At 32.1% G+C, this 13,757-nt stretch overlaps 2 protein-coding genes across 2 annotated transcripts in view; both read right to left on the bottom strand.

The window, feature by feature from the left end:
- Positions 1-628: 628 nt before the first annotated feature.
- LOC117180546 (tigger transposable element-derived protein 4-like) lies at positions 629-1,725 on the bottom strand. The gene is made up of 3 exons (XM_033373042.1): positions 1,389-1,725; positions 853-1,296; positions 629-747 (listed from the first exon to the last, which is right to left on the bottom strand). The coding sequence occupies exons 1-3, from the start codon at positions 1,723-1,725 to the stop codon at positions 629-631; spliced, it is 900 nt and encodes a 299-aa protein (XP_033228933.1).
- Positions 1,726-7,170: 5,445 nt separating this feature from the next.
- LOC117179366 (speckle-type POZ protein B-like) overlaps positions 7,171-13,757 on the bottom strand; it is an 86,496-nt gene continuing 79,909 nt past the window's right edge. Inside the window, exon 2 of the mRNA XM_033371082.1 lies at positions 7,171-8,490. Coding sequence (XP_033226973.1) covers positions 7,380-8,465 — 1,086 coding nt within the window. The 5' untranslated portion in view covers positions 8,466-8,490 and the 3' untranslated portion in view covers positions 7,171-7,379. The remainder of the gene's footprint in view (positions 8,491-13,757) is intronic.

Here is a 13,757-nt window from a genome sequence, read left to right as displayed (position 1 = left end):
AATGTCATGAACCAAAGAAAAGTACTTGCTATACCTGTGATGAAGAAGGCCATATCGCCAAGGGCTGCCCAAAGAAAAGAACTTCGATGAATAATGTAGACGCGGTGGCTCATTTAGAAGATGCATTCTTTAAAACTGTTGTGATTGGTATGGTAGATAACAAAAATAAAATACAATTAGACTGTATGTTGGATACGGGTAGCGCTGTAAGTTTTATAAAATCTAGGTACGCTGATAGTGAACTACAGTCGAACCTCCATAACTCGAACAGCAAGGGACCGAGACATAAGTTCGAGTTATAGAGGTGTTCGAGTTACGGAGTGGAGCATTAAATTTGACAATGGGGCATTACACAAATGAGATACTGAAAAGGACCGATTGTTTATAATGTTAATATAATAATTAATAATTATTATATTATTATATTATAATTATATATTATATAATTAAAAATTAATAATAATTAACATTTTTTGTAAACAAGTCAGAGATGCTGGAATGCTTCAAACTGGCAACTTTCTCTTTCGTTGCAAATTTATTGAGCTTGCTGAGGGCTAGAAAAATTTCTTTATTCACATCTAGGCGTGATTCAGCAAACACTTTAAATTTTGCAAGACATTCCAAAACTTTACTGGGGGTTAGGACTACTGAAGGAGCTCTTGATATTCTTCTTCTTCTTCATCGAGTTTCGTTCGTCAAGTAGGCTTTCTTCGGCAATGACGACGCTCTCTTTTGCAACAGGAAATCCTGTTTTTCCAAATCCATTTCTAATTGTTTGTGCACTGACTTCTCGTCACGCTTCCGCACACATCCTTAAAGCTTGCAAAACTTCAATTTTTACCAGAATTTTGCTCGATGTTGCATTTCCATTCAAGACGTCGCGCACTAAAATGGACCGATAATGATTCTTGAAAGAATTGATGATCCCCTGGTCCATTGGCTGGAGAACAGACGTCGTGTTTGGCGGCAGAAATACTACGTCGATATTTCGTAGTTCTGGGATTAAGCCATGGGCACTGCAATTATCGATAAAAAGTAGAACTTTCCTTTTCTTTCTGGCAAACTTGCTATCTAACTTGAGGAGCCACTTCTCAAAAATATCATGAGTCATCCATGCCTTATTCTTAGACTCATACTCGCATGGCTTCGTTTTAACATTCTTAAAACATCGGGGATTGGCAGATTTCCCAATCGTTAGAAACGGAAGCTTCTCAGTGCCATAAGAATTAGCTCCAACAAGAACGGTGATGCGAACTTTACTTGGCTTGCCACTGCTACATTCTTCTCCCTTAAAAGCTAACGTTTTATTCGCAAACATTCATAAAAAAGAGCCACTTTCTTCGCGATAATGTTGTGACTATGTTTGAACTTCTGCAACCAACCATTACCGGCCTTGAAGTTAGAACAATCCAAACTGCTAGCGAACTCTTGAGCTTTCGCCTGAAGTATCGGGCCACTGACGGGGATCTTCTTATCGCGAGCTTGTTTAAACCACTTCGTTACACATCCATCTAATTCCTTATTCGTTACCTCCCGGCATCTTTTTCTACTCTGATTCGTCTGAGAACTCGAATAATCTTGAATAATTTTATCCTTGTTTTTTAGATCAGCAGCAATTTCCGACTTTCTCTTCGTCCCTTTTTGAACTTCTCTAATCACAGTAACTTTTTCAGCTAAAGTCAAAGTTTTCAAAGTTCTTTTAGTTGATGGGCTCAGAATAAACATTTTGTAACTGGCAAAAACACACGGACGTAGATAGACTAGAAAAACTAAATTTAGACACGTACTCAACGGAAAACCGATGGAGACTATTGCCTCTGCAGATTGTCAGTTTCCTTTTAAGAAGAAAGGTGACTGCGATTGGCGTGAGGGGGGCAATAAAAATTTCAGGCACATGAGCCACCTAAGCATCCTGTCGCGTCGCGACAGTCGTTCAGACAATCCCAGAGACTGTTTTTGGGGAAAGCCAGAGACTGTCTGCGCTCTATTGACGTTTAAAGCCTACACAAAATTATGATCTCGAATTCGAAAAGTTCGAATTAGGGAGGTTCGAATTCGAGTTATATCACATGTGTCAGTATAGGAATATCAAGGGACCAAGACAAGAGTTCGAGTTAGAAAGGAAATCGAGTTATGGAGGTTCGACTGTAGTAGATTGCAACTTTGATTCGGATAAATATGCTTAAATTAATAACTCTAATTTGATTGTTAAAGGGAAAATTAGCGTCCAAATTACACTAGATGGAGTTATCCAAGAAAATTTACTATTACTTGTTGTGCCAGATAATACAATTAAATTTTCTTTAGTCTAGGTCGAGATTAATTTCGACGATTCGGCCTAACAGTAGCAATAGTAAAAGAAATCGAAGTTTCATTACGCGCCTAGACGAATTTCTTATGATGAAAAAGGTAAATTAGGCAAAATTCTTGATAACTTAATGGAAACGAATGTTATACGTTCTAGTTAATCTGAATACGCATCACCTATTGTGTTAGTTAGAAAGAGAAATGGTGAGCTACGCACGTGTGTAGATTACAGAACCTTGAATAAATTCACATTACGTGATAACTATCCTCTTCCATTGACAGAAGATCAGCTCGATTCATTGTAAGGCAAAAAGTATTTTAGTTCGCTTGACTTAAAAGATGGTTTTCACCACATTGATGTTTCTCCAGATTCTATCAAATATACATCATTTGTACACCTTTGGGGCAATTTGAATATTTATAAATGCCTTTTGACTTAAAAACTTCCCCTTCTAAATTTCAGAGGTTTGTTAAAGAATCATTTGCAGATTTAATTAAATCCGGAGATGTGGTATATCTGGATGACATTATGATGTCAACCCAGACTCTTGAAGATCATTTAATTGTTCTAAGAAAAATACTCAATGTTCTTGTTAAAAATAATACGGAATTACGATTGGACAAATGTCATTTCTTTTTTACCAAAATAGAATACTTAGGTTATGAAATTTCGGAAGAAGGTATAAGACCTTAAAAAAGGGGCCGAAGGGCCATAGAAAGATTCCCGATTCCAAGACTGTGATGCACATTTCTTTATAGAATTTGTTTATAGAAGTAATTAAAGACATTTAAATCTGAATTTTGATGGTCACGTATCATGCAAGCAGTAAAAGCAAGCAATTTTACACCAGAAATAGACTTTAACAACAAATATTCTTAATGTAGATTATTTGTTATTAAAATCTGCTAATAACAATAACCTTTAAAAGCTAAAATTGTTTTCTTTTTTCTAATACCGTTTTGCATTGAATTAAATGATCTGAATTATAAAATCAATTTTTTCTACGGCAATAAAACATTAAAGCCAAAAATTCAACACTTTTCGCAATTTAATTAAGATAAAAATTAAATAAACAAAAAAAATAACAAATCGACTCTCAACTATTCCTAGAAAATTTAGTCCTGAGTTAAAAAAAATAATCCAAAATCGGTGCATTATTGCGTTTTATATATAATTTTGAACCTCGGTTTTCATTTCACACTACTGTGAACCGCTAGTTGCTACGTCACAGACACACATCTGGCGAAGGAATATCGAAAAGCTAACTTCCCGAGACAAAGCCGAATCGAGAGAAAACCGAGCACGGGTATCGGAATCACGATCCCGACCCGAGACAAAACCGACGCGATCCCGACCCGATCACGAGATAGTATCGTATCGAACTGCACCACTAATTTCTGCAGATTCAACGTTTGTTTGGGAACATGCCAATATTTCCGGAAATTCATAAAATCATTTTCAATAATTGCTAATTTCTTGTACAATCTTTTAAAGAAAAACTTCCAGTTTCTGATCGGTGAATCTGAAATTAATGCATTCCAGACGCTAAAAAATAAATTAATGGAAACCCCACTATTAGCTATTTATATTCCTCGAGATCGTACGGAATTACACTGTGATGCCAGCTCAATTGGGTTTGGAGCAGCTTTGTTGCAACAAAAAATTGATCATGAGTTTCATCCAATTTTCTTTTTTTCAAAAAGAACTACTGAAACTGAAAGCCGATATCACAGTTTCGAGTTAGAGATGCTTGCTATTATTTACTCTTTACGACGTGTTCGTATTTATCTGCAGGGAATTAAATTCAAAATAGCGACGGGCTGCAATTCTTTAAAGCTTGCCCTTGACCAAAAAGACGTGAATTCGCGAATTGAATGCTGGGTTGTGTAGTAACAGCATTATGATTACGAGACACAGCATCGACCAGGATTGCGCAAACAGCATGTTGCTGCCCTGAGTCGATCCTTTAAGCTTCTTGTTGTAGAAGATAATCCTTTCGAATGGAATCTTTCTGTATGCGAAACCCGAGATCCTACGATTTCCGAATTACATGCGATAATTGAAGTTCGCCAAGATAGCAATTTTGAAATGCGAAATGGAATTATATATCGGAAAAAAGGAAATGATTTACTATTTTATGTACCAGAAAATATGGAAAATCACGTACTCTAGAAGTATCATGTCAGTACTTACTAGTTTCCCAACTTGCGTGAAAAAGTCGATCGACACATTCACAATTGTTTGAAATGCATTTCCTTCTCTCCTTCGTCAGCTAAAAAAAAGATATCTGCATATAATTCCAAAGGGTGACATTCCGTTTGCGTCAATCCACATCGATCATTTCGGGCCAAACATATAAAAACATTTTCGACATTACAGTAGGCCTAATACTTTAATTGCTGATCGAGGCACCGCTTTTTGCTTCAAACGAATTTAATGAATTTTCAAATGAAAATCATTTCAAACCTATCCTTGTAGCGATTGGATCTCCACTGGCAAATGGACAAGTCGAGATAGTAAATAGAATGTTAGCTCCGATGTTAGGAAAATTATCTAATGACAAAACGGGTAAGCTTTGGTATAAATTGCTAAAGAGTGCAGAGTATTCGATTAATAATGCAGTAAATCATACTACTGGAGATACCCCGAGCCGCCTTCTATTCGGTGTAAAGCAGCGCGGAAATACAGTTAATGATGTAAAAGAATTTGTAGAAAATCATGTTAAAACGAGTTCTAGAGATTTACATCAATTGAGGCTAGTTGCTGCTAATAAAACTGAAAAGTCCCAGATCTATAATAAAGAGTACCATGATAAAAACCTAAAGATCAACATTCATATGATGTTGGAGACTACGTCATGTTAAGAAATTTAAATAGTACTCCTTGTGTATCAAAAAAACTGATTCCAGAGTTCAAAGGGCCAATCCTGACTAATGTCAGAATTAGCCGAACTTTAGAATTATATTTGTAATACACCTACTATAATTCTATCGAAACCTACTCGAAAAGTGTGAAGCTAGTGCACCCGACTTTAGCTTGTCAAGAGTCAGTCGTCGTTGTTAATTTTGACTTATCACTTCCCATTTTAAAATAAACATCTATTTAAAACGGGAACTATTGGATTTATTCACCTTTATCCACAAAAGTTGCCCCCTGCAATTTGTGCTAAATTGAGCTCATTTGTGTGTAAATGGTTTTTTGAAAAATCTAACATTACGGGCACAATTTTTAAAAAACGTTTTTTTTTGCTAGATCCGCAACTTCTTACTAGAGCAAAGGGGAAGGATTGTACTAGGCGGCTCGAAGTCTACACAATTTTGAGCAAGAAAGAAAAATTCCTAAAACCTAACCGTTAAAAAAAAATTTATTATTTTTAAAATTTTCGAAAAACTAACACTTGTCCAAAAATAGTTCTATTTTTTCGAAATTTAACTATTTTTGGACATTTTATGTCTTTTGAGTTTTATATTTTGAGTTTTCATATGAGAACTGTTGGATCTCGCGTAATTTTTCTAGAGAGAATAAAGACTGCATTTGTCGAGCACAACGCAGCACAAGTTTTATTTTTTCGAAATTTGACTATTTTTGGGTCGTTTATGTTTTTTTGAGTTTCAGATACATTTTGAGTTATCATATGATAAAAATTGATCTCACGTACTTTTGTTAGAGGGAAAAGAATGCATTTGTTGAGCACAACTCAGCACAAGTTTAATTTTTTGGAAAAAATAGGTTTGCGGATCTAACTTCCGGGACACTTTGGGGCGGGGTGCACAAAAATGGCGAAATCCATGAAGCGCTCAAAACTTACCAACAACCTACGATAATTCGGTTTAGAAAATGGCGCTGATAGCTCGACCGTACTGGATCGTACTACGCAAATACACTGTCGGTAGAAGTCGAATCTGTCTTGACGAGAAACTAAAATTTAATAAAAATGCAATTTGTGATTTTTCTGACTTTTCATTTACAAGTCCGAATAATTGGCGAATGTCGCTGTGAACTCGCTGATAATTTCGAAAAAATTTAAGAGATTTCCTGAGTTTTTAAAGGATTTTAAGGGATTTCCAAGGCGCTCAATCGTTTAAAAGGGAGATTTTATGAGATTATAAATTATATTAATAAATTCCTGGGATTTCAAGGAATATTCACTTATTCTAGAAGAAAAACTAATTTCCAAATATAATTGTTTTTTTAACTAAGATATTAACAAATTAAGGTGTAGTCATGTGCATTTAGCCAATTGTTTTCCCCATGCCCACAGCCCTCGCCAAAGTGAAGTTAGCAACAACTTCGAGGTCGATTCCAAATTTTTTAAATTGCAGGAATAAAAAAAACCCAACGATTTTAATATTTTTAGTAAACAAACTTTGTAGATAAAAAATTAATTTGTTTCTTTCACCTTAATAATTAAGAATATTAACCATATTGAGGAAAAGGAATAATGTTCAAATATCTTCTTTAAATATAACATTTTTTTAAATAGTGATAATACGATGAAACAAAAAAAGTATTTAAAATAGACCAGTTCAACTAGATGTTGAGCAACTAAATTTAGATAATTAGATAAAAAAAATACTTTTTATTTAGCTCAATTTATACAAATTAAAATAGTACAAGATTTATCACATAATTCAATCAAGAAATAAGACAAAAGTTATTGTGTACGCATCGGAAAAAACACCAAGATAAAAGCGAGATAATATGGCACTATCAGTGCATAAAAATTATAAACTATATGTTTCTAAAATTAAGAATTAAAGGCAGTTTCAACTGTCTTTTTAAAATAAGTAAGGACTAATTAAAGTTCGTATAAAAAACTATTTTTACGAATCAAAATAACTATGCAAAATTGGTATAAAATAACGCCAGAAACTTTTTGAAATTAGAACACTGGCATTTTTACGGTAATCATTCACCGTTATGACACTTTTTAAAATTAAAAGACTGGCAATTTTACGGTAATCATTCATCGTTATATAAAAAATATATATCTTAAAGCATTGTAAAATCTTTCTGAAATTTTTAACCGTATAAAATATCTTAACAAAATATTACGTCATACTAAAGAAAACTACTCAGAAATGTGCAGTTGCATGATTTCTGTTGCAAGATCCACATGCGAAACGAGAACCTCATCCCAACTTTTTGATTTCATCACATCCGCTAGATTATTTTTGATAAATTTTAAAACTTGTTGTTTCAAAGCGCTCATCTCGAGTTGATCTGCAACCACAAGAATATTCATGGCATTTCTAGCTTTTATAATCTCGTATAGGGTGTTTTCGCAAATTATTTTGAGGCCCTCTAAAATGTACTCATCAGCAGCTATCAGAATTTCTATTACTGTCTCATCAGCACTTTCTATTTCACCAGTGTACATATATCTCAAAACTTCTCGGAATACTTTCGGCTTGATATTTTTAATTTCTACGACGCTTTCAATTTCCTCCTTCATCCTCATATCTGGCTTAAACATTGCCCAGAAAACTGGACATCGTGCCGCTAAAACAGCTTTGCGTACTTTGAAAACTGTTTCTTGGACATTTATATAAGCATCAGCCCACAAGGAGTTCTCAAAAAGTTTTGAAATGTCATCCGACATTCGATCTTCATAGATTGGAACGTTCTTGTCCTTCTGAATATTAAAATATCCAGACTGCGAGATCTCACAGAATAGAGTGAGAGAATTTCTGGGTAGAAGATCGTCTGGATTTTCCATCAACAAGGCTTTCGAAACGAAATCCAGCTTCTCCCACTTGTCCTTTTCTTTCGAGAACCCTTCGAAAGTTGCAGCAGCGTGATTTCTTTCAGATTCGGCATTGAGAATTGAAATGTTGGCTTTCAGTAAAAGTTTGTATGGAATAGACTTCTTTTGAACGTGGTGCAGTTCTAACTGCAGATCTTCTTGCTCGTTGGGGCCAATTCTCAATATCATCTGCCACACTACGTGAGGAGCATGTTCTGCTGCGAATTCTTCGGTGAAAATCGCATCTACCTTTTTGGACATCAGAATGTTGAAATCTTTTATGGTCCATATGTAGCTGACTCTCACAGTTCGCATTTGAGTGATGCCCCAAAAATCTGCGTAAGGTTGCTTTCCCCGAATTATTGGGGTTGTGACTTCGAGCACGGTATCGTTGGCGTCTTTAGCTGCCATCTTGAGAAGTAGTCGCTTATGAAATCTGATACAAAAAATTGAAATACTTCTGTATTGTTGATCATGATATCCATGAAGGAAACGGGGCAGGGATAGGGAGATTGAGGAATGAGAAGACCCCTATTCTGACATCTTTTATTTTAGTTCGATTTTCTTAGGAAATGGCTCAAATTGAAGCTCTCTAGTGTTTTATTTTATTTTTATAGCAGTGGTTGAAAGATATAAAAAATAATTCCAGCTACAAAACAAAGGTTTTCTATTCCTCTCATAAAACACAACTGCGGAGCACAAAAAAATTGTAGGAACTTAGGAAAAATCTGCTTTCTATTTCAATTACATGTATGAAAAATAAGAACAGGGTATCCACCTATTCTTAGAAACAAAATTCAAGGTCTTTTTCAGGTTTTCCAGGGGATATAAAGTTTTTCCAGGTCATCTTTTTGTTTACATGAAATAATCGAATAACTGTTTGTTATACCTGTAAAACATGAGACTTTTCAGTTTTTGGTGGCCAACAATTTTCAAAGAAAGCAGTCTTTGAAATTCTAGACATTTTTTAAATCTTTGTGAAGTCTTTCTTTAATCTTTGTTTGTCAAATCTTTTGTATTCGTTTGAAACTATTGAAATATCTAAAATCTTTTTGAAAACTTTTCAAATTTTCTAAAAAAATGTTGAAATTATTTAAAATCTTTGAAAACTCGTGTACTGTACCCTTTTTGAGATCCTTGAAATGATTGTATTCTTTTGAAATATTTATGAAATTTTTATCAAATCTTTGCCAAACCTTTTTGAAGTATTTTGTATTCATTTAAAGTCACACATCGCGGTATATGTTTTCCAGTGGCTATTTAGATATTTTGCTTATTAGACCTTAAGTTTTCAACGGATTTATATATAATTGTAAAACCGAAATAGGTGAAATTTTGATTTGACTAAAAAGAGGCATATGGTGCGGAATGAGCCACTTTTCTGGGGCGGAATGAGCCACCTCTTCCTGTGCATTAACCTAACCTCTTAGTGTAGCAGTCAGTAGGTTAGGATGCAAGGTTTCATATTATCAGATTGTACAGTGTGTTAATATTGGTGTAAACGTATAAAAAACTAATCTTATTGACAAAAATTCTCAGAAAAAGTATGACAGCAGCACTGTTATAGGTATGATAAAATAATATGAGTTGCTGTCAACCAGAAGGTAGAGCACTGTTTTTCTGTGTGTATTTCTTAAATAACTTTGTTTGAATACTCGTAAAATGCTATAAGAATAAGAAAAACGTTGTTGTGGTTTAAAAATACGGAAGAAGTTTAAAAAACGGTTTAATATTTTAATATATATGAAATTCCGTGTTATGCTGTCATTGCAATAGACCAGTCTAGTATTTGGGAGTTTACGTATTGTAGAATTTATCTTTTACTAAGACAATATACATGGTCAAGTCGAAAAATTGCTATATTTATTCCTGTAATACAATTAGTAAAATATATGTGAATATAATTCGTTTTTCTATTTACTCTTTGTACTGTTAGTTACAGTAGAGGTTAGGATAAACGATTACATCATTTTAAAGTTGAATACTTTAAATTTTCCGTTCAATTTTGGAAAGCTATGTGTTAGATATATTTTTATTTTAAAATACTCAAACTTAACAAGACTCTTAATTAATTATATAAGTAATTCATTAGCAACAGTAGCCCTAATACAATCACAGATGATTTATTGGAATAAACGAATTAATCAATTAATTGAAGGATTGAGTAACTTAAAAAACTTAAATTAAAATAAATAAATTAAGAAGGTATAGTTTTTATTTTTTCTCTTATCTTTTTATGAAAGAATTATAAAAATAAATATATCATTTCAGTTTAAGATAACATGTTCCATATTTCTCATAAATATACAGTTTTTTTCAATTTTTTATATTTACATCAAAGAATTTTTAAAAATAAAAGTATAGTTTCAATTTAATATAAAACGTTTAATATTGTTTATTAAAATGTCAGATATTTTAAAATGAAGATATCGTTTGAGTTTAAGATGAAATGTTCCATATTTATTATTCAGGGCATCCGCTAGCCCGGGAAATATGGAAAACCGGGAAATGACAGTGAATTTATTTTTTGACCCGGAATGTTACAAATTTTTAGAGAAAAAGAAGTCTCTGAAAGTTTCATTTCAACAGTTTTTTAAATCATCAGTTGAATTTTGATCCTTTTCAATTATGACATCATGCAGTTTATAATGCGTAATCCGAAAATCTTCTACTTTAAAAATGTTCTATTTTAAGTTTTCAATTTTAATTTAAAGAATTTTAATATGCAGTCTTGAATACTTGCATATTTAATTAAATAATTTTTTTAATAAGTCTGTGCTTTTGAACACGTGCACGTGTATTTTTAAAAGTAACTATTCATACTTTTGTTAGTATATCATATTTTAACAAATTATTTCAGCGAGTGCTTATGTCGGAAAAGGCATTGAAATCTTATACCCTGTTTTTTCTCAAGTCGCCTTCGCCGACAAATAGAATTTTCTACGAGATAAGAAACTTTATACATTTACGATCGGCCAGATCTAAACACTTATTTCGGCATGCGCTTTCAAGTGTCGTATGTATCTCGAAGAGTTAATGATTAACGGTTATAGATCTACGAAATCGTGTCGAAACCAAAACCTCCCTGTAAACAACGACGGGATACTTAAGGAACCCCATGTAATGGAGGGGTCAATAGTCTTGCTCGATCCTCTGACGAGAGCACGTCACTCTGTTCAATTTTTTACTGAATAAATTCATTTCAATTCACACATTTACTTTACCGAAATTACTTACATCGGATTAGTTTTCGGTGTAAGGCACCTACGCAAAGGTGCAGCTTTAAGTATTAAAAGGGAGCAATAATTTATTAAACAAAAAATAAAAATAAACTTTTAACTTTACAATTTTAATTATTCTAATTAAAGAATGTTTTATTTGTAAGTCATTGTGTAGAATTTTGACGTATATATAATAATTGAACACTTATAATTTGTAGACAAAATTTGAGTAAAATCAAGAGGTATTTAGAAGTCTTGAAAAGTCTCAAAATTAATTTTGAACTTGAAATTATTTAATTTAAAACAAAATGTAGATTTTTCCCGATTAAAAAAAATTTTAGAAGCTTTTTAAGAATTGTCCAAGGCTTTACAATAATAAAAACATTTTCTTAAGATTTCCTAGAAAAATTGAAAATAACTTAACATTTTAGACATTTTGTTAAAGAAAATATTCAAAAAAAATTAATAAGATTTCTAAAATTATTAAGAAAAAATCTGGAAGACTTTAAGAATTTTTTTAATTTGCAGGATCTTCTAAAAATTGTAGGAAAAATTCGGTTTATTTCAAAAGAGATTTAGAAGTCTAGATTTCTCAATATTTTGAAATAAAATTTTAAAGCTTTTCAAGGATGTTTTTACTTAAAACTAAAATAATTTAACTTGTAATTTAAAAAGTATTCTTTTTTTTTAATTCAGTTTTTCAATTTTTAACGTTTCTAGCTTAAAATTGTTTAAAATAATATAATATAAAAAATGTAAAATGAATTGATTAATTAATTTAGAGCATTGAAAAAGATAACGTGAATTACATTTTTACCATTTTTGTCTGAATTTTATTGGCCGTGAAAAATGTTTCAGAACCGTGAAAAAAACCGCGAAATGACCGGAAACTTTTTTCTTGTATTAAAACGGCCACCCTGTTATTAAAATACTTAGTATTTATTTTTTTTTAATATTCCTACAAAATAATTTTAAAATATAAAAATATAGTTCCAATTTAAGAAAAAATCTTCTATCATTTTTATTACAATATATAGTTTTTATTAATTTTTTTACAATTCTACGAAAAAAATATTTAAAAATTAAAATATCGTTTTAGATAAGAATGAAATGTTTCATATTATTAATTAAAATATGCACACTGTACGTATTCCAATTTTTATATTTCTGCGTAATGTTTTTGTTTGAAACGAGGATATTTATATGTAAAAATATTATTTTATGTCACAAACAATTCAAACAAAAATATTAAAATATTAATTGCCAATTATTATATAAACAACAATAATATTAAGACTATTAAATTAAACAACAATCAATTATTGCAACTTCCAGAACAGTGACTCCATCCTCTGAAATCGTGTTACGCTCCCAAAAAATATCTTGTGTAAAAAAAATGTCTCGCGCATGCCGTATTCGGGAGGCTCTAACATTTTCTTTACCTTCTGGCACATAAAAGAAATTAAATTTTTGGAGTAGCTGTCATAACCTGATACTTACATGCAGGAGTAACACACTGCATTCCACCCATTTTTGTTATTTTAGTGCAAGCTTTTAAAGTACTAAAACTTAAAAAATATTCACACTTTAATTTGTCGTACATGAAACCGAATGCCATTGCGAAAAATATTAATCAAATTAATTTTTCACTAATCTTTCCTATGCTTGCCATATAAATTTAGGCTGGAAAGACTCCCAGCGCCATCTGGCCTCCACGCTTCACTTGATCGTACTAGTGAACTAACGTCGATGCAGGTGGCTGTGTGAAATCCATCTTTAATCTTTGTGTATGAAATCTTTTATGTTCGTTTAGAATCATTGAAATCTTTTGGAATCTTCTCAAAATCTCAGAATTTAAATATGTTTGAAATCTTTTGTATACATTTAGAATCATCAAAATATTTGAAATCTTGGTGAAATCTTTCGAAATCTTGTAAAACATTTTGAAATCGTGCACACCCATTTTAATTCTTTAAAATCCGTGAAATCTTTTTGAAAAGTTTAAAATCCTTTCAAATATTATGAAATCTTTTAGACATTTGAAAATACTTTGAAATCTTTAGAATTAATTTGTTACATTTTAAAATCTGGTGTACTACACTCAAAAACTGAGTGGACAACCCCTTGAAAAGTCCTTTGTATAGCCATGGTTCATTCTAATCCTGTAACTGAATAAACATCGAAATTTTCAGCTAATTTTTTTCACAAATTGAAAGTTGAATATCAAAAAAAAAAAAATGTATATTTCACCGGTCTATATTACCGGGGAAGAAATAATAAAATTATGAGATTATCCACAATATTAAAAACTGTTCATTGCAACCTATAAAATGATTAGTACAGTTTAGAAAAAGTGCCCTGAAATGTCTTTATGATATCTTTGTAATATGTAAATAGCCACAGCTTTCTCCTTTAGATAAGCAGCCTATATATTAAAGGGCATTAGGGCCACTAAGCCAGTTCTAATCTTGACTTGACTCTG

The sequence above is a fragment of the Belonocnema kinseyi genome, chromosome 9 (assembly GCF_010883055.1).
Source record: "Belonocnema kinseyi isolate 2016_QV_RU_SX_M_011 chromosome 9, B_treatae_v1, whole genome shotgun sequence".
NCBI lineage: Eukaryota > Metazoa > Arthropoda > Insecta > Hymenoptera > Cynipidae > Belonocnema > Belonocnema kinseyi.
Note: the sequence above shows the minus strand (reverse complement) of the source record. Positions and strands in the feature narration are given on the sequence as shown.